Source organism: Entelurus aequoreus, linkage group LG26, assembly GCF_033978785.1.
Source record: "Entelurus aequoreus isolate RoL-2023_Sb linkage group LG26, RoL_Eaeq_v1.1, whole genome shotgun sequence".
In the NCBI taxonomy this organism is placed as follows: Eukaryota; Metazoa; Chordata; class Actinopteri; order Syngnathiformes; family Syngnathidae; genus Entelurus; species Entelurus aequoreus.
This window is the reverse complement of record NC_084756.1, coordinates 38,277,743-38,298,899: the sequence shown is the minus strand read 5'-3', so window position 1 is coordinate 38,298,899 and position 21,157 is coordinate 38,277,743. Positions and strand designations below refer to the sequence as shown.

The 21,157-nt window shown below is 35.2% G+C and overlaps 1 protein-coding gene across 1 annotated transcript in view; it reads right to left on the bottom strand.

Moving 5' to 3' along the window:
* The window catches only part of pank4 (pantothenate kinase 4 (inactive)), a 61,089-nt gene that overhangs the window by 24,329 nt on the left and 15,603 nt on the right, over positions 1-21,157 (bottom strand). Inside the window, exon 10 of the mRNA XM_062038134.1 lies at positions 4,805-4,960. Coding sequence (XP_061894118.1) covers positions 4,805-4,960 — 156 coding nt within the window. The remainder of the gene's footprint in view (positions 1-4,804; positions 4,961-21,157) is intronic.

Here is a 21,157-nt window from a genome sequence, read left to right as displayed (position 1 = left end):
ATAATCTTAGCGCTATTAACTGGTAAATGGAAATGAATGCAGTCTCATTTAATGAGCATGAGAGACACATTCTTAGTGGCTCCGCGGGGGTCAGCACTCGCAACCGCTAGCTTCTCCTTTCACCGCGGCAGGGAAGAGTGCAATCAGGCCAGGAACGAGGAATGTCACCGAGCAGTGACTATGGTTGTGGTCAAAAACTTGCACCAATTTGCCACAGTGCTCCTGATTTTCGGTAGGTGAATGTTCAATTGCGGTCAGAGAAAAGTTGCATGTTTTCCTCCAACCACATTTTCACTTAGTCATTATATTATATAACTGAATTTTTGCGTTTTTGGACCGCTCCGATCTTATCCCAGCAGCAGCCATCTGGCGTAAATATAACAGGTACTAAGTACCACCTTCTATACAGGTAATCTTAGCGCTATTAACTGGTAAATGGAAATGAATGCAGTCTCATTTAATGAGCATGAGAGACACATTCTTAGTGGCTCCGAGGCGGTCAGTACTCGCAACCGCTAGCTTCTCAGGGAAGAGTGCAATCAGGCCAGGAACGAGGAATGTCAGCGAGCAGCGACTAAGTTTGCGGTCAAAAGCTTGCACCAATTTGCCACAGTGCTCCTGCTTTTCGGTAGGTGAATGTTCAATTGTAGTCAGAAAAAAGTTGCATGTTTTCCTCCAACCACATTTTCACTCAGTCATTATATTATACAGGTGGTACTGAAAATGTTTTAATAATGTGTAAAAGTCCATTGATGTCAGCAATTCCACTTCAAATGTGAAACTAATATGTGATAATAACTCATTACATGCAAAGTGAGCTATAATTTAAGCTTTTCTTTGTTATGATTTTGATGATCATGGTTTACAGTTTTTTTTTTAAAACCCCCATTTTCTGAGATTTTCAATTGTAGGATGAAGCATTAATCATCAAAATTAAATCAAGACTTGAAATATTGTGACTTGCATGTTATGAGCCTGTGTCGGACATTAGTTTCACCTTGTAAATCTAAACGGACCCTTCTAATTTTTCGAGTTACACCAGTATATTTTCTTAAAAGTTTTTAAAATGTCACATTCTTGTGTAATTCCTAAATACGTTTTATTTTGTTAAATCCTCCGGAAGAATATTTACTTCTCATATTTATTTGCAAAAATGTTTTTTTTCTATAATAATAATAATAATTAGGGATGTCTGAGAATGGCTTTTTGCCGATATCCGATATCCCGATATTGTCCAACTCTTTAATTACCGATACCGATATCAACCGATACCGATATCAACCGATATATACAGTCCTGGAATTAACACATTATTATGTCTAATTTGGACAACCAGGTATGGTGAAGATAAGGTACTTTAAAAAAAAATAAAAATAAAATAAAATAAGATAAATAAATTTAAAACATTTTCTTGGATAAAAAAGAAAGTAAAACAATATAAAAACAGTTACATAGAAACTAGTAATTAATGAAAATGAGTAACATTAACTGTTAAAGGTTAGTACTATTAGTGGAGCAGCAGCACGCACAATCATGTGTGCTTACGGACTGTATCCCTTGCAGACTGTATTGATATATATTGATATATAATGTAGGAAGCAGAATATTAATAACAGAAAGAAACAACCCTTTTGTGTGAATGAGGAGGGAGGTTTTTTGGGTTGGTGCATTAATTGTAAGTGTATCTTGTGTTTTTTATGTGGATTTAATTTAAAAAAAACAAAAAAAACACCAAAAAAATGATACAGATAATTTCCGATATTACATTTTAACGCATTTATCGGCCGATAATATCGGCAGGCCGATATTATCGGACATCCCTAATAATAATAATAGATTTTATTTGTAAAAAGCACTTTACATTGAGTAAACAACCTCAAAATGCTACAGTGTATTAAAAAAAAGAAAAAGAAAAAGAAAATAATAAATAAATAATAATAAAACCTAGAACAGCCAAATAGCTAAACATAGTATGCATATATCTAAAAAAAAAAAGGCTTTTTTAAAAAGAAGGGGTTTTTAAGCCTTTTTTAAAAGTATCCACAGTCTGTGGTGCCCTCAGGTGGTCAGGGAGAGCGTTCCACAGACTGGGAGCGGCGTATGTGCCTCCTAAGACCTCACTGCAGGCTTTGTAAGGTCATGTTACCTCTAAACCAGGGGTGGGCAATTAATTTTTACCGGGGGCCGCATGAGCAACCCGAGCACTGCTGGAGGGCCACGCCGACAATATTTCAATTACATTTTGCTCAATATTATTTTTGATATACACCGTAAGATAAGTAATAATAATAATTAATAATAATAGTAATACTTCAACATAGTGTGTGTAACAGCATTCCATGACTAATATAAATAAATTAACATTAATAATAAATGACAGTAAAATAAGCACACGTATGACTGAGGAGTCATAGTGTAACTTTGTGTGGTGTTTGAGTTGTCCGACTTTTTGTGTGGCCATAAACGCACCAGTGGTTTAGTGCTATGCGTGTTGGTGACAGATGATAAGTTGCTTTTGGCCTGGTTTGTACGGCAGAAAATGACTAGTTTTTCCAGATAGAAGTGTGAATACTCATGTTTTTGGTGTGGTCATGTCCGAATATAAACAGTTTAGCTCAATAAAGTGATGGATATAATTCCTGTCCTGGAAGCATCCCGATAGACGTTACAATAATTGAACGGTGTTCAATTGAACGGTGTTGACGAACACCGTTAGGGCCGCTTGTTGTCACTGTCACGCAAAATTACATAGAATAAATATGTTTATTTTGTTTAAAATTCAGATGGGATTTGATTTGGTGCGCGGCATATATTTGCTGTGCGCAGAGGACGCTTGAGCAGTGCGCAATTGCGCAGGCGCGCACCTTAGACGGTACGTTGCTTGGCAGTCCATGTCTTGTTGAAAACACGCCATTCCTCATCAACTTTTCTCTTTTTAGCGTCTCGGGTGTAAAGCGTGCATCACTTGTCGCTGCATGTGCACCTTCACGCGAAATTACATAGAATGAATATGTTTATTTTGTTTAGAATTCAGATGGGATTTGATTTGGTGCGCGGCATATATTTGCTGCGCGCAGCTGACGCTTGAGCAGTGCGCAATTGCGCAGGTGCGCACCTTAGACGGTACGTTGCTTGGCAGTCCATGTCTTGTTGGAAACACGCCATTCCTCATCAACTTTTCTCTTTTTAGCGTCTCGGGTGTAAAGCGTGCATCACTTGTCGCTGCATGTGCACCTTCACGCAAAATTACATAGAATAAATATGTTTATTTTGTTTAGAATTCAGATGGGATTTGATTTGGTGCGCGGCATATATTTGCTGCGCGCAGCGGACGCTTGAGCAGTGCGCAATTGCGCAGGCGCGCACCTTAGACGGAACGTTGCTTGGCAGTCCATGTCTTGTTGGAAACACGCCATTCCTCATCAACTTTTCTCTTTTTAGCGTCTCGGGTGTAAAGCGTGCATCACTTGTCGCTGCATGTGCACCTTCACGCAAAATTACATAGAATAAATATGTTTATTTTGTTTAGAATTCAGATGGGATTTGATTTGGTGCGCGGCATATATTTGCTGCGCGCAGCGGACGCTTGAGCAGTGCGCAATTGCGCAGGCGCGCACCTTAGACGGAACGTTGCTTGGCAGTCCATGTCTTGTTGGAAACACACCATGCCTCATCAACTTTTCTCTCTTTAGCGTCTCGGGTGTAAAGCGTGCATCACTTGTCGCTGCATGTGCACCTTCATGCAAAAATTACATAGAATAAATATGTTTATTTTGTTTAGAATTCAGATGGGATTTGATTTGGTGCGCGGCATATATTTGCTGCGCGCAGAGGATGCTTGAGCAGTGCGCAATTGCGCAGGCGCGCACCTTAGACGGAACGTTGCTTGGCAGTCCATGTCTTGTTGAAAACACGCCATTCCTCATCAACTTTTCTCTTTTTAGCGTCTCGGGTGTAAAGCGTGCATCACTTGTCGCTGCATGTGCACCTTCACGCAAAATTACATAGAATAAATATGTTTATTTCGTTTAGAATTCAGATGGGATTTGATTTGGTGCGCGGCATATATTTGCTGCGCGCAGAGGACGCTTGAGCAGTGCGCAATTGCGCAGGCGCGCACCTTAGACGGAACGTTGCTTGGCAGTCCATGTCTTGTTGAAAACACGCCATGCCTCATCAACTTTTCTCTTTTTAGCGTCTCGGGTGTAAAGCGTGCATTACTTGTCGCTGCATGTGCACCTTCACTCGCAGGTTACACACGCCCATAAATAATACTTTTCAAAATAAAAGCAGCACAGTTGTATTGCGCGCACGACATAGATGTTTTTTCAACTTTATTTTGTAATTTGTGATTGCCGCTGTTCACATTCACTCACAATCGCGCACACGTCCACGGAAGTAATACAAATAACGATTTTCAAAACAAAAGCAGCACCGTTGTATTGCACACTCGACATAGATACTTTTTTAAATGTATTTTGTAATTTATAATTGGCCTCACGCGGGCCGGACAGGGACGCACAAAGGGCCGCAGAATGCCCAGGTCTGCTCTAAACTGAACACAATTGATGCACCGGTTTGTTTTATTTTTCCCCCAAATAAGAATGGATGAGAGAACCGTTAAAAAAACAGATCGTTAACCGGAATCGAAACCGGAAAAATCTTATCAATTCCCATTCCGAGCCACACCATCCGGGACCATGCAGCTTTAAACTAACCGATGACATTTATATCATCTGTCAAATATATTCTAGTGACGTTACAAGCCAAATCCCCACGCCAAGAGCATGCGGTGACGTCTCACCCCGTCCAACGCCTCCTCGAAGCAGTCCAGCCAGTATTCGCGGGCCAGGGCGTCCGCTGTGAGGTCCACCGTGTCGGGGATGTAAGACGAGGGGTTCTGCAGCAGAGACAGATTCACCAGCTGCCGCTCCAGCCGGTCCATCTCCAGCATGTCAAACTGGAACACAACACGGAGAAGAGGGGACATGTGAGCACTCTGTCAAAACTGAGGGATATAAAAAAAAAAAATAATAATAATTTAAAAACAACAACAACTACAGGTCTTCAATTTTCTGACCAATTTGACTTACAATTGTTGCCTTTATTTTATGTTACTGTCAGTGTTTCCCAAAATTATTTTCTAAATAAAGGGGACCACAAAAAATGGCATTATTGGCTTTATTCTAACAAAAAAATCTGATAAATATATGTTTATTATTGCAATTTAGTCCTTAAATAAAATGTTGAACATACTAGACAACTTGTCTTTTAGTAGTAAGTAAACAAACAAACAAACATATGTTTATTATTGTCATTTAGTCCTTCAATAAAATAGACAACTTGTCTTTTAGTAGTAAGTAAACAAACAAAGACTCCTAATTAGTCGTATGCAGTAACATCTAAAATTCAGTTTTTAATGACTATATTGTGTTGTAATATTTCTACTATTATTCTCCCAATGTTGTTTTTATTAACTCATTAATGTAATATTTGTATTTAAAATTTTATACATAATTTATCATGTTTTATGCTCTATTTTTAGCATATTTTTATTATTTTTTTCTCCCATGAGGACGCCTCAAAGGTGGCGTTTTCCCTCAACATGTTTTGTTTTTGTCTCTAAATAAATGGAACCACAAAAAATGTCATTATTGTCTTTATTTGAACAACAAATGTTAGTGTACATGAAACATATGTTTATTATTGTCATTTAGTCCTTCAATAAAATAGACAACTTGTCTTTTAGTAGTAAGTAAACAAACAAAGACTCCTAATTAGTCGTATGCAGTAACATATTGTGTCATTTATACACCTATTATTTTGGGGACAAACTGTAAAAAATGAGTATTAATCTACTCGTTCATTTACTGTTAATATCTGCTTATTTTCTTTTTTAACATGTTCTATCTACACTTCTGTCCAAATGTAATAATCACTTATTCTTTTCTTCTTTGATACTTGACATTAGTTTTGGATGATACCACACATTTAGGTATGGATCCGATACCAAGTAGTTACAGGATCATACATTGGTCATATTCAAAGTCCTCATGTGTCCAGGGACGTATTTACTGACTTTATAAACATAATATTAGGGATGTCCGATAATGGCTTTTTGCCGATATCCGATATTCCGATATTGTCCAACTCTTTAATTACCGATACCGATATCAACCGATACCGATATATACAGTCGTGGAATTAACACATTATTATGCCTAATTTGGACAACCAGGTATGGTGAAGATAAGGTACTTTTTAAAAAAAAAAAAAGAAAAGATAAATAAATTAAAAACATTTTCTTGAATAAAAAAGAAAGTAAAACAATATAAAAACAGTTACATAGAAACTAGTAATGAATGAAAATGAGTCAAATGAAGTGTTAAAGGTTAGTACTATTAGTGGAGCAGCAGCACGCACAATCATGTGTGCTTACGGACTGTATCCCTTGCAGACTGTATTGATATATATTGATATATAATGTAGGAAGCAGAATATTAATAACAGAAAGAAACAACCCTTTTGTGTGAATGAGTGTAAATGGGGGAGGGGTTTTTTGGGGGTTGATGCACTAATTGTAAGTGTATCTTGTGTTTTTTATGTGGATTTAATAATTTAAAAAAAATAAATAAAAAAAAAGATACAGATAATAAAAAACCGATACCGATAATTTCCGATATTACATTTTAAAATATCGGCAGGCCGATATTATCGGAAATCTCTACATAATATGAATTTTATAAAAACGAAAGAAGATGTTGTGATGCTTAAAAATATCGACGTAATTATAGTAGTATCTTGTACTTGGTATCATTACAGTGGATGTTAGGTGTAGATCCACCAATGGCGTTTGTTTACATTTTGACGCCGGTGAGCTACGGTGTGTAGTGAAGCATGTTTAGCTATTCCTCGTCCTCCAGTGATAATGATACTTGTAAGAAACTTACTTTATTTTTCGCTACGGAGACATGGATTAGTGATTTAGAAGTAGCTACAACACTGTGGCTGGACTTTAGCCGCTAGCTAGCTAGCATGTCTTAAAGCAGCTCTTCCTGAGGGTGTTTCAGTGTTATAACTTCACCTTTATCTTTACTTTTTACTAGGGATGTCCGATAATGGCTTTTTGCCGATATCCGATATGCCGATATTGTCCAACTCTTTAATTACCGATACCGATATCAACCGATATATACAGTCGTGGAATTAACACATTATTATGCCTAATTTGGACAACCAGGTATGGTGAAGATAAGGTACTTTTTAAAAAAATGAATCAAATAAAATAAGATAAATAAATTAAAAACATTTTCTTGAATAAAAAAGAAAGTAAAACAATATAAAAACAGTTACATAGAAACTAGTAATTCATGAAGATTTGTAAAATGAAGTGTTAAAGGTTAGTACTATTAGTGGAGCAGCAGCACGCACAATCATGTGTGCTTACGGACTGTATCCCTTGCAGACTGTATTGATATATATTGATATATAATGTAGGAACCAGAATATTGATAACAGAAAGAAATGGGGGGAGGGAGGTTTTTTGGGTTGGTGCACTAATTGTAAGTGTATCTTGTGTTTTTTATGTGGATTTAATTAAAAAAAACAAAAAAAAACAACAACAAAAAAACGATACCGATAATAAAAAAAACGATACCGATAATTTCCGATATTACATTTTAACGCATATATCGGCCGATAATATCGGCAGGCCGATATTATCGGACATCTCTAGTTGTGATGCTTAAAAATATTGACGTAATCATAGTAGTATCGACTAGATACGCTCTTGTACTTGGTATCATTACAGTGGATGTTAGGTGTAGATTCACCAATGTTTGTTTACATTTTGACGCCGGTAAGCGTGTAGTGAAGCATGTTTAGCTGTTCCTCGTCCTGCAGGGATGATACTTGTAAGAAACTTACTTTATTTGTCGCCATGGAGACAAGGATTAGTGATTTAGAAGTAGCTACAACACTGTGGCTGGACTTTAGCCGCTAGCTAGCTAGCATGTCTTAAAGCAGCTCTTCCTGAGGGTGTTTCAGTGTTATAACTTCACCTTTATCTTTACTTTTTACTAGGGATGTCCGATAATGGCTTTTTGCCGATATCCGATATGCCGATATTGTCCAACTCTTTAATTACCGATACCGATATCAACAGATACCGATATCAACCGATATATGCAGTCGTGGAATTAACACATTATTATGCCTAATTTGGACAACCAGGTATGGTGAAGATAAGGTCCTTTTTTAAAAAATGAATCAAATAAAATAAGATAAATAAATTAAAAATATTTTCTTGAATAAAAAAGAAAGTACAACAATATAAAAACAGTTCCATAGAAACTAGTAATGAATGAAAATGAGTCAAATGAAGTGTTAAAGGTTAGTACTATTAGTGGAGCAGCAGCACGCACAATCATGTGTGCTTACGGACTGTATCCCTTGCAGACTGTATTGATATATATTGATATATAATGTAGGAAGCAGAATATTAATAAGAGAAAGAAACAACCCTTTTGTGTGAATGAGTGTAAATGGGGGAGGGAGGTTTTTTGGCTTGGTGCACTAATTGTAAGTGTATCTTGTGTTTTTTATGTGGATTTAATAAAAATAAAAAAATAAAAAAATAAAACGATACCGATAAAAAAAAACCGATACAGATAATTTCCGATATTACATTTTAACGCATATATCGGCCGATAATATCGGACATCTCTAGTTGTGATGCTTAAAAATATCGACGTAATCATAGTAGTATCGACTAGATACGCTCTTGTACTTGGTATCATTACAGTGGATGTTAGGTGTAGATTCACCAATGTTTGTTTACATTTTGACGCCGGTAAGTGTGTAGTGAAGCATGTTTAGCTATTCCTCGTCCTCCAGTGATAATGTTACTTGTAAGAAACTTACTTTATTTGTCGCTACGGAGACAAGGATTAGTGATTTAGAAGTAGCTAAAACACTGTGGCTGGACTTTAGCCGCTAGCTAGCTAGCATGTCTTAAAGCAGCTCTTCCTGAGGGTGTTTCAGTGTTATAACTTCACCTTTATCTTTACTTTTTACACCAAAATGCGTCCGTTCTCCCTTTTCGGTCTACACACTGTGTCTGCTTGTAAGTACTCTGTGTGTGCGCGCTGCCGAACATGCTCCTCTGCTCGTAAAACCAGCAATGACACCAACGTGACGACGACAGGAACGTGGGGGGTTGTGGACCGGTACTTTTGAGAGGCGGTATAGTACCGAATATGATTCATTAGTATCGCGGTACTATACCAATACCGGCATACCGTACAACCCTAGTGTGTACTGCAGTTTTTGGGGTCTTTGTCTTAAGAAATATGCGACATTACCTCGTTCTAAAGCTTAGTGATGTGTCAGATCAGGGGTCACCAACCTTTTTGAAACCAAGAGCTACTTCTTGGGTAGTGATTAATGGGAAGGGCTACCAGTTTGATACACACTTCAATAAATTGCCAGAAATAGCCAATTTGCTCAATTTACCTTTAACTCTATGTTATTATTAATAATTAATGATATTTACACTTAATTGAACGGTTTAAAAGAGGAGAAAACACGAAAAAAATGACAATTTAATTTTGAAACATAGTTTATCTTCAATTTCGACTCTTTAAAATTCAAAATTCAACCGAAAAAAAGAAGAGAAAAACTAGCTAATTCGAATCTTTTTGAAAAAATTAAAAAAATAATTTATGGAACATCATTAGTCATTTTTCCTGATTGAGATTAATTTTAGAATTTTGATGATATGTTTTAAATAGGTTAAAATCCAATCTGCACTTTGTTAGAATATATAACAAATTGGACCAAGCTATATTTCTAACAAAGACAAATCATTATTTCTTCTAGATTTTCCAGAACAAAAATTTTAAAAGAAATTCAAAAGACTTTGAAGTAAGATTTACATTTGATTCTACAGATTTTCTAGATTTGCCAGAATAATTTTTTGGAATTTTAATCATAATAAGTTTGAAGAAATATTTCACAAATATTCTTCGTCGAAAAAACAGAAGCTAAAATGAAGAATTAAATTAAAATTTGTTTATTATTCTTTACAATAAAATTTTTTTTTTACTTGAACATTGATTTAAATTGTCAGGAAAGAAGAGGAAGGAAATTAAAAGGTAAAAAGGTATATGTGTTTAAAAATCCTAAAATCATTTTTAAGGTTGGATTTTTTCTCTAAAATTGTCTTTCTGAAAGTTATAAGAAGCAAAGTAAAAAAAATAATGAATTTATTTAAACAAGTGAAGACCAAGTCTTTAAAATATTTTCTTGGATTTTCAAATTCTATTTGAGTTTTGTCTCTCTTAGAATTAAAAATGTCGGGCAAAGCGAGACCAGCTTGTTAGTAAATAAATACAATTTAAAAAATAGAGGCAGCTCACTGGTAAGTGCTGCTATTTGAGCTATTTTTAGAACAGGCCAGCGGGCTACTCATCTGGTCCTTACGGGCTACCTGGTGCCCGCGGGCACCGCGTTGGTGACCCCTGTGTCAGATGTATCAGATTGTGGGTGTTTTTATTTTATTTACCTTTCACTTTCATATTTTGCTGTGTTTGTTGCATTTTTGTTGCTCGCTTGATTGTAAAATATGTCGATCGAGCAGGGGTGTGACGTTCAAATGTTGTCAATATTCAGTGTTTTATCCTTCATAGTTAATATTGTGAATCCCACATTCTTTATTTTCATGTACATTCTTTCATTCATAATAATTCCATTCCGTTTTTTAAGGCGGTCTGTCATAAAGTTCTTAGTTTTTGTGAGGTTTTGTATTAGTGTGTCTAAAAATCAGATATACCGGCCCCCAGACACATTTCGGCTTCAAACCAACAGAGTCAGAACAACAAGCCACCGACAGTCCCGTTATAATGCGCCTTTTTCTGTGGCTCTCCAAATGGAACTGTGGTGGGCCACAAGTGTATGGGAAACACTGACTGTTATGAAGTTATTATTCACGAAATAAACTGCAGTGCAAAATTGTTAACTCACAATGCAAATTAGTCATTTACACACAAATATGCAAGTGGTAAGTTAGCACCTCCCCTTCCTCACTAACTGTCACAGTCACTTTTGCGGAGTGTTCTCAAAACAAGGCACAAAGTGGCGAGCAGTGTTACAGTAACGCCGTTATTTTCGGCGGTAACTAGTAGTCTAACGTGTTATTTTTTTGTATTCAGTAACTCAGTTACCGTCACTACATGATGCGTTACTGCGTTATTTTTTTATGTAGTATCAGCTAGAAACAGAAGATTGGAGTGTGTTTTATTGGAGAGTTGCAGTGTCGTCCTTCTGGAATCTTCTTGTGTCACAACGGGGACAAGAGAAGAGGCGCGCTCTGTGTGTGTCTGGGTGTGGGTGTGGGAAGGGGTGAGGGGTGTGTGTCTGTGTTTACTAACAAAACATCATGGCGGAGCTGATGTCGAGTTTCTTAACATGGAGATATTCTCACTACTTTTCTTTTGTCGAGCACAAAGAAAAGAACATTTTAGTTACCGTATTTTTCGGACTATAAGTGGCAGTTTTTTTCATAGTTTGGCCGGGGGTTGCGACTTATACTCGGGAGCGACTTATGTGTGAAACGATTAACACATTAGCGTCAAATATCAAATAATATTATTGATGTCATTCACATAAGAGACTAGACGTATAAGATTTCATGGGATTTAGCGATTAGGAGTGACAGATTGTTTGGTAAACGTATAGCAGGGGTCACCAACCTTTTTGAAAGCAAGAGCTACTTCTTGGGTAGTGATTAATGCGAAGGGCTACCAGTTTGATACACACTTAAATAAATTGCCAGAAATAGCCAATTTGCTCAATTTACCTTTAACTCTATGTTATTATTAATAATTAATGATATTTACACCTAATTGAACGGTTTAAAAGAGGAGAAAACATGAAAAAAATTACAATTAAATTTTGAAACATAGTTTGTCTTCAATTTTGACTCTTTAAAATTCAAAATTCAACCGAAAAAAAGAAGAGAAAAACTTAAAAAAATAATTTATGGAACATCATTAGTAATTTTTCCTGATTAAGATTAATTTTAGAATTTTGATGACATGTTTTAAATAGGTTAAAATCCAATCTACACTTTGTTAGAATATATAGCAAATTGGACCAAGCTATATTTCTAACAAAGACAAATGACTATTTTTTCTAGATTTTCCAGAACAAAAATGTAAAAAAAAATTCAAAAGACTTTGAAATAAGATTTAAATTTGATTCTACAGATTTTCTGGATTTGCCAGAATAATTTTTTTGAATTTTAATCATAAGTTTGAAGAAATATTTCACGAATATTCTTCGTCGGAAAAATAGAAGCTAAAATGAAGAATTAAATTAAAATGTATTTATTATTCTTTACAATAAAAAAAATAAATGTACTTGAACATTGATTTAAATTGTCAGTAAGGAAGAGGAAGGAATTTAAAAGGTAAAAAGGTATATGTGTTTAAAAATCCTAAAATCATTTTTAAGGTTGGATTTTTTTCTCTAAAATTGTCTTTCTGAAAGTTATAAGAATCAAAGTAAAACAATTAATGAATTGATTTAAACAAGTGTTTTAAGTCTTTAAAATATTTTCTTGGATTTTCAAATTCTATTTGAGTTTTGTCTCTCTTAGAATTAAAAATGTCGGGCAAAGCGAGAACCAGCTTGCTAGTAAATAAATACAATTTAAAAAATCGAGGCAGCTCACTGGTAAGTGCTGCTATTTGAGCTATTTTTAGAACAGGCCAGCGGGCTACTCATCTGGTCCTTACGGGCTACCTGGTGCCCGCGGGCACCGCGTTGGTGACCCCTGACGTATAGCATGTTCTATATGTTATAGTTATTTGAATGACTCTTACCATAATATGTTACGTTAACATACCAGTTGGTTATTTATGCCTCATATAACGTACACTTATTCAGCCTGTTGTTCACTATTCTTTAGACATGTTAAATTGCCTTTCAAATGTCTATTCTTGCTGTTGGCTTTTATCAAATACATTTCCCCAAAAAATGCGACTTATACTCCAGTGCGACTTATATACACTACCGTTCAAAAGTTTGGGGTCACCCAAACAATTTAGTGGAATAGCCTTCATTTCTAAGAACAAGAATAGACTGTCGAGTTTCAGATGAAAGTTCTCTTTTTCTGGCCATTTTGAAGCGTTTAACCGACCCCACAAATGTGACGCTCCAGAAACTCAATCTGCTCAAAGGAAGGTCAGTTTTGTAGCTTCTGTATCGAGCTAAAGTGTTTTCAGATGTGTGAACATGATTGCACAAGGGTTTTCTAATCATCAATTAGCCTTCTGAGCCAATGAGCAAACACATTGTACCATTAGAACACTGGAGTGATAGTTGCTGGAAATGGGCCTCTATACACCTATGTAGATATTGCACCAAAAAGCAGAGATTTGCAGCTAGAATAGTCATTTACCACATTAGCAATGTATAGAGTGTACTTCTTTAAAGTTAAGACTAGTTTAAAGTTATCTTCATTGAAAAGTCCTTCAAAAATAAGGACATTTCAATGTGACCCCAAACTTTTGAACGGTAGTGTATGTTTTTTTTCCTTCTTTATTATGCATTTTCGGCCGGTGCGACTTATACTCTGGCGCGACTTATACTCCGAAAAATACGGTAAATGTAAATTGTGTCTACTGCCCAAAACAGCAATTCAAATCTGCTGAAACAGCTACAAAAGCAACATGCTTCGACGAAGCTAGTAAAGAGAGGCACAGACTCCGAAGCCACTTCACCTCCACTTAAGGATCTTTAACGGAGGGACTGCTAGCCAGGACAATATTGATAGAGCCATGTGCTAGAAGACATGCGGGCTATTTCTACAGTGGAGTCGCCCGCTTTCAGGCAGCTAATTAGCATGATACTGGTGTCAAACGGCAAATGGCACGGAAAAAATGTTCACATACCTGGACACAGAGGACAGTGAGCACATAAACATGGAAAGCGAGCTAAAGAAAACACTCCAAACTCTGCCTCTGCTCATTATTCATCACTGAATGTACACACACTCTGTCAATTCTATTATATACTCTTTCATTCTAGACTTCTAGAGTGTTTGATGATCACATCACTCTAAATGTATAGACCAGGGGTCACCAACCTTTTTGAAAGCAAGAGCTACTTCTTGGGTAGTGATTAATGCGAAGGGCTACCAGTTTGATACACACTTAAATACATTGCCAGAAATAGCCAATTTGCTCAATTTACCTTTAACTCTATGTTATTATTAATAATTAATGATATTTACACTTAATTGAACGGTTTAAAAGAGGAAAAAACACGAAAAAAAAATGACAATTAAATTTTGAAACATAGTTTATCGTCAATTTTGACTCTTTACAATTCAAAATTCAACCGAAAAAAAGAAGAGAAAAACTAGCTAATTCGAATCTTTTTGAAAAAATTAAAAAAAGAATTTATGGAACATCATTAGTAATTTTTCCTGATTAAGATTAATTTTAGAATTCTGGTGACATATTTTAAAAAGGATAAAATCCAATCTACACTTTGTTAGAATATATAACAAATTGGACCAAGCTATATTTCTAACAAAGACAAATAATTATTTCTTCTAGATTTTCCAAAACAAAAATTTTCAAAGAAATTCAAAAGACTTTGAAATAAGATTTAAATTTGATTCTACAGATTTTCTAGATTTGCCAAAATATTTTTTTTGAATTTTAATCATAATAAGTTTGAAGAAATATTTCACAAATATTCTTCGTGGAAAAAACAGAAGCTAAAATGAAGAATTAAATTAAAATGTATTTATTATTCTTTACAATAAAAAAAAAAAAATTTACTTGAACATTGATTTAAATTGTCACTAAGGAAGAGGAAGGAATTTAAAAGGTAAAAATGTATATGTGTTTAAAAATCCTAAAATCATTTTTAAGGTTGTATTTTTTTCTCTAAAATTGTCTTTCTGAAAGTTATAAGAATCAAAGTAAAACAATTAATGAATTTATTTAAACAAGTGAAGACCAAGTCTTTAAAATATCTTCTTGGATTTTCAAATTCTATTTGAGTTTTGTCTCTCTTAGAATTAAAAATGTCGGGCAAAGCGAGACCAGTTTGCTAGTAAATAAATAACATTTAAAAAATAGAGGCAGCTCACTGGTAAGTGCTGCTATTTGAGCTATTTTTAGAACAGGCCAGCGGGCTACTCATCTGGTCCTTACGGGCTACCTGGTGCCCGCGGGCACCACGTTGGTGACCCCTGGTATAGACTATAAAGTTCACAAACATAAAGAGGGATGCTAGTGGGCCAGGCCAATCTTTCCTTATCTCTAAACTAAAACTGGGGAAATGCGTAGAGTGTTCTGGGCTTCAGTACAGTGTTGATCTCATGAATACATAATTTTATTTCACAATTCCTTGAGAGAAAAAAATGCCTGGTTAGGCTTTGTGTATGTCATGTGTGCCTTCCTTGGGTGAAGCCAGCTTTACAGCTATGTTGTTATTATGCGGTTTGTTACTTAGGTATGTTACGTTGCAGCTATTTAAAATAGTTTTGTCAATTTGTTCTGGCCTGAAACAAATTGGCCCTTTGAAACATATCTTTGTCTTTGTGTGTTGTATGTAGAGCACATTGCTTAGCAGAGATCAACACATTGTATTATTGTCCAGTGCAGTAACAGTACTGAAATGAAGGCTAAAAGGGAATTAATGGGAGATTTTTTTTTTAAAAAAAGAAGAAAAAATAAGTAACTAAATAGTTACTTTTCACAGTAACGCATTACTTTTTGGTGTAAGTAACCGAGTTAGTAACTGAGTTACTTTTGAAATAAAGTAACTAGTAACTGTAACTAGTAACCAACCCAACACTGGTGGTGAGACAGCAGTGCACACAGGCGAGGCGTGGGCGGCGGTACTTACGGCAAACTGAAGGTTAGCGAGACAGAAGAACGTGCAGAGAGGAAATAAAAAGACAATCAGAATGGCGACAAAGAGGACAGATGGGACTTCAATGGTAACGTCAATCAAAGCGGCCACAAAAAGAGTACAAGGAAAATGAGTGACGAAAAGTAGAGGGGAAGATTCAACGTGGTGAGCATCTAACGCGGGGGTGTCCAAACTGCAACGCTACGGCGTCTTTAGTCATGAGTTTAATAAAGAATCAGGCCCACTGCGGAACTGGCCGCATTCTAGTGAAAATTGCGAGTAAATTAGGTCAATGATCATGAATAATGCGTAAAAGTGTGTACAGTACAGCATTCACTTATATGACCCCATCCAAACAACCTTCCATAGTCATGGCGCGGGAAAAAAAAAAAAAAAAAAAAATGCAACCAACATAAAAAATCCTGGTCACAGATAACACAACCTGCTCACTGAACTTTGTGGATATTGTATAAAAAAAACAACAACATCCAAACACTGTAACCGTAAAAAAAATAAATCGGAATGACTCTTATTTGAATTCATTACAATTAGGGATGTCCGATAATATCGGCCTGCCGATATTATCGGCCGATAAATGCGTTAAAATGTAATATCGGAAATTATCGGTATCGGTTTTTTTATTATCTGTATCGGGTTTTTTTTTTTTTTTTTTAATTTTTATTAAATCCACATAAAAAACACAAGATACACTTACAATTAGTGCACCAACCCAACAAACCTCCCTCCCCCCATTTCTTTCTGTTATCAATATTCTGGTTCCTACATTATATATCAATATATATCAATACAGACTGCAAGGGATACAGTCCGTAAGCACACATGATTGTGCGTGCTGCTGCTCCACTAATAGTACTAACCTTTAACACTTCATTTGACTCATTTTCATTCATTACTAGTTTCTATGTAACTGTTTTTATATTGTTTTACTTTCTTTTTTATTCAAGAAAATGTTTTTAATTTAGTTATCTTATTTTTTTTTTTTTTTTTAAAAGTACCTTATCTTCACCATACCTGGTTGTCCAAATTAGGCATAATAATGTGTTAATTCCACGACTGCATATATCGGTTGATATCGGTATCGGTAATTAAAGAGTTGGACAATATCGGCAAAAAGCCATTATCGGACATCCCTAATTACAATGATAGAGGGGGAAAACACAACTCCACACTTCTCCATGTTGAACACATTTTAGCTGCTTGATTACAAAACTTTAAGGGTGTGGTCACGTAAGTAAACAAAGTAGAGGTCGAACTTTCACATACTCGTAATATCCAATTATATATCCATTATATTCATATAATATCTACACATACAGTACAGGTCAAAGGTTTGGACACACCTTCTCCTCATTTAATGCCTTTTCTTTATTTTCATGACTATTTACATTGTAGATTGTCACATCAAAACTATGAATGAACACATGTGGAGTTATGTACTTAACAAAAAAAGGTGAAATAACTGAAGACATTATTTGTATTCGGGTTTCTTCAAAATAGCCACCTTTTGCTCTGATTACTGCTTCGCACACTCTTGCCCTGCAAAAAGTGAAATCTAAGTAAGATGAAATATGTCAAATAAGGGTGACATTTGCTTATTTTCTGTCTGATAAGATCATTCTTCTCACTAAGCAGATTTTATGTTAGAGTGTTTTACTCGTTTTAAGTGTTTTGCTCCTAAATGATGTCAGTAAGATATTACAGCTTGTTGCTGAGATTTGATGAGCTATATTGAGTAAAACATGCTTGAAACTAGAATATCAACTGTTGTGTCATCAACACTCACAAGTAGAAAACTACTTTTTTAAAGTCATCATTTCTTATTTCAAGCATGAAAAAAAAACATCCTGACTTTGACACAATTGTGTCTCATAATTAAAACAGATGACAGCCCAATGCTGTTTTATTTTCAATGAAACAATAGAAAATAGGTACCCATATAGTAGTACAGTTGGCACAGTACAGTAAACTGACAGTTATTATTTAAACATTTAACATGTGACATTTCCGACAATTTTGAACAGAAATAGTTCATGCACATTCAGATCAATTCTTCAAAAGTACAATAAAAAAAAAAAATTCAAAAAAAATCATATATATATATATATATACATATATATATATTCCTTGCACACTAATTGACTGAAAGAGCACGCACTTGGCGCGATGATGTCATGTTATCGATGGGAAAATGCATTTTTAGACAATATGATTTGCCTGAGCGTTGCCTTTTTGCCTTTCCATTAAGAACAATAAACTAGTTTTTAGTATAAGTTTGCTGGTTCCAAGAAATGTAATGCAGAGCGCATATCATTATGTCAAGATAATGGCACTAGCATTTACTTCATTTAAGAATATTTTTCAACATATTAAGAAAAAAGGTCTCATATTTGTTTTTTACATCAAGAAAAGTGCACTTGTTATTAGTGAGAATATACTTATTTGAAGCTATTTTGGGGTTCATTGAGGTTCGCTAATTTTACTTGTTTTGGAAAGTCTTGACAGGCCAAATTTTCTTGTTCTATTGGCAGATAATTTTGCTTAGTTCAAGTAAAATGCCCCTCACTTTAGTATTTTTTGTTCTTGTTTTTGAACACTGACTTTTTGTAGTGTGGCATTCTCTCCATGAGCTTCAAGAGGTACACTGCAAAGTCAGTGTTCAAAAACAAGGACAAAAAATACAAAAATGAGGGGCATTTTATTTGAACTAAGCAAAATTATCCGCCAATAGAACAAGAAAATTTGGCTTGTCAAGACTTTCCAAAACAAGTCAAATTAGCTAACCTCAATGAACCCAAAAATAGCTTAAAATAAGTATATTCTCACTAATAACAAGTGCACTTTTCTTGGTAGAAAAAAACAAAAGAGACCCTTTTGCTCAATATGTTGAAAACTATTCTTAAATGAAGTAAATGCTAGTGCCATTATCTTGACATAATGATATGCGCTCGGCATGACATTTTTTGAAAGCAGCAAACTTATACTAAAAACTAGTTTATTGTTCTTAATGGAAAGGCAACAAGGCAAGCGCTTGTTACTCTCGGGGTCTCCTAGCCACTCAGGCAAATCATATTGTCGAAAAATGCATTTTTCCATGGATAACATGACATCATCGCACCAAGTGCGTGCTCTTTCAGTCAATTAGTGCGCATATATACAGCCCGGCCCCCGGCCAAATTTTTTTAAATTGTAATTTTGAGGAATTGATCTGAATGTGCATGAACTATTTCTGTTCAAAATTGTTAGAAATGTTAAATGTTTAAATATCAACTGTCAGTTTACTGTACTGTGCCAACTGTACTACTATATGAGTTAGGGTTGCAACTAACGATTAATTTGATAATCGATTAATCTGTCGATTATTACTTCGATTAATCGATTAATAATCGGATAAAAGAGACAAACTACATTTCTATCCTTTCCAGTATTTTATTGAAAAAACCAGCATACTGGCACCATACTTATTTTGATTATTGTTTCTCAGCTGTTTGTACATGTTGCAGTTTATAAATAAAGGTTTATTTAAAAAAAAATTTAAAAAAAATTTAAAAAAATATATTAAAAAGCCTCTGCGCATGCGCATAGCATAGATTCAACGAATCGATGACTAAATTAATCGCCAACTATTTTTATAATCGATTGTAATCGATTTAATCGATTAGTTGTTGCAGCCCTAATATGAGTACCTATTTTCTATTGTTTCATTGAAAATAAAACAGCAAAGTCCATTTGGCTGTCATCTGTTTTAATTATGACACACAATTGTGTCAAAGTCATGATTTTTTTTTTCATGCTTGAAATAAGAAATGATGACTTTAAAAAAAGTAGTTTTATACTTGTGAGTGTTGATGACACAGCTTTGCAACAGTTGATATTCTAGTTTCAAGCATGTTTTACTCAATATAGCTCATCAAATCTCAGCCTTACTGAGATCATTTAGGAGCAAAACACTTAAAACAAGTAAAACACTCGAACATAAAATCTTATGTATGGCTGCGCAAGTCCCGGGATGACCAAAATGTCCATAACGAGTCCCACGGGGAGGGGGGGATAAAAGTTCGAAAAGTCGGCAAAAGTCCCAAAAATGTTAAAAATACCTACCCAGGTTCGAGTCCCACATGTCCCGCTGCCGGCCACCCAAAATGTCCAAAACGCGCCCAGCAAAGTCCCACGGGAAGGCGGGGAGAAAAGTGAGAAAAGTCTGTAAAATGTTCAAAAATCACACCCTTGTGGGACTCGAACCTGGGTAGGTATTTTGAACATTTTTGGGGACTATTGCCGACTTTTCTCACTTTTCTCCCCCCACTTCCCGTGGGACTTTGCTGGGTGCGTTTTGGACTTGTGGGGCGTATTTTGCACACAATTGGGACTTTTGACCATTTTGGCCGCCTTTTCCCCTCTTCTTCCCCGACTTCCTGTGCACCATTGCTGGGTGTGATTTGGACATTTGGACAAAAAATAGTTTCAAGCATGTTTTACTCAATATAGCTTATCAAATCTCAGCAACAAGCTGTAATATCTTACTGACATCATTTAGGAGCAAAACACTTAAAACAAACATAAAATCTGCTTAGTGAGAAGAATGATCTTATCAGACAGAAAATAAGCAAATATCACCCTTATTTGACATATTTCATCTTACTTAGATTTCACTTTTTGCAGTGTATGTATACAGTATTGTTACTCTACAGCAGGGGTCACCAACCTTTTTAAAACCAAGAGCTACTTCTTGGGTAGTGATTAATGTGAAGGGCTACCAGTTTGATACACACTTCAATAAATTGCCAGAAATAGCCAATTTGCTCAATTTACCTTTAACTCTATGTTATTATTAATAATTAATGATATTTACACTTAATTGAACGGTTTAAAAGAGGAGAAAACACGAAAAAAATGACAATTAAATTTTGAAACATAGTTTATCTTCAATTTCGACTCTTTAAAATTCAAAATTCAACCGAAAAAAAGAAGAGAAAAACTAGCTAATTTGAATCCTTTTGAAAAAATAAAAAAAATAATTTATGGAACATCATTAGTAATTTTTCCTGATTAAGATTAATTTTAGAATTTTGATGACATGTTTTAAATAGGTTAAAATCCAATCTGCACTTTGTTAGAATATAGAACAAATTGGACCAAGCTATATTTCTAACAAAGACAAATCATTATTTCTTCTAGATTTTCCAGAACAAAAATGTTAAAAGAA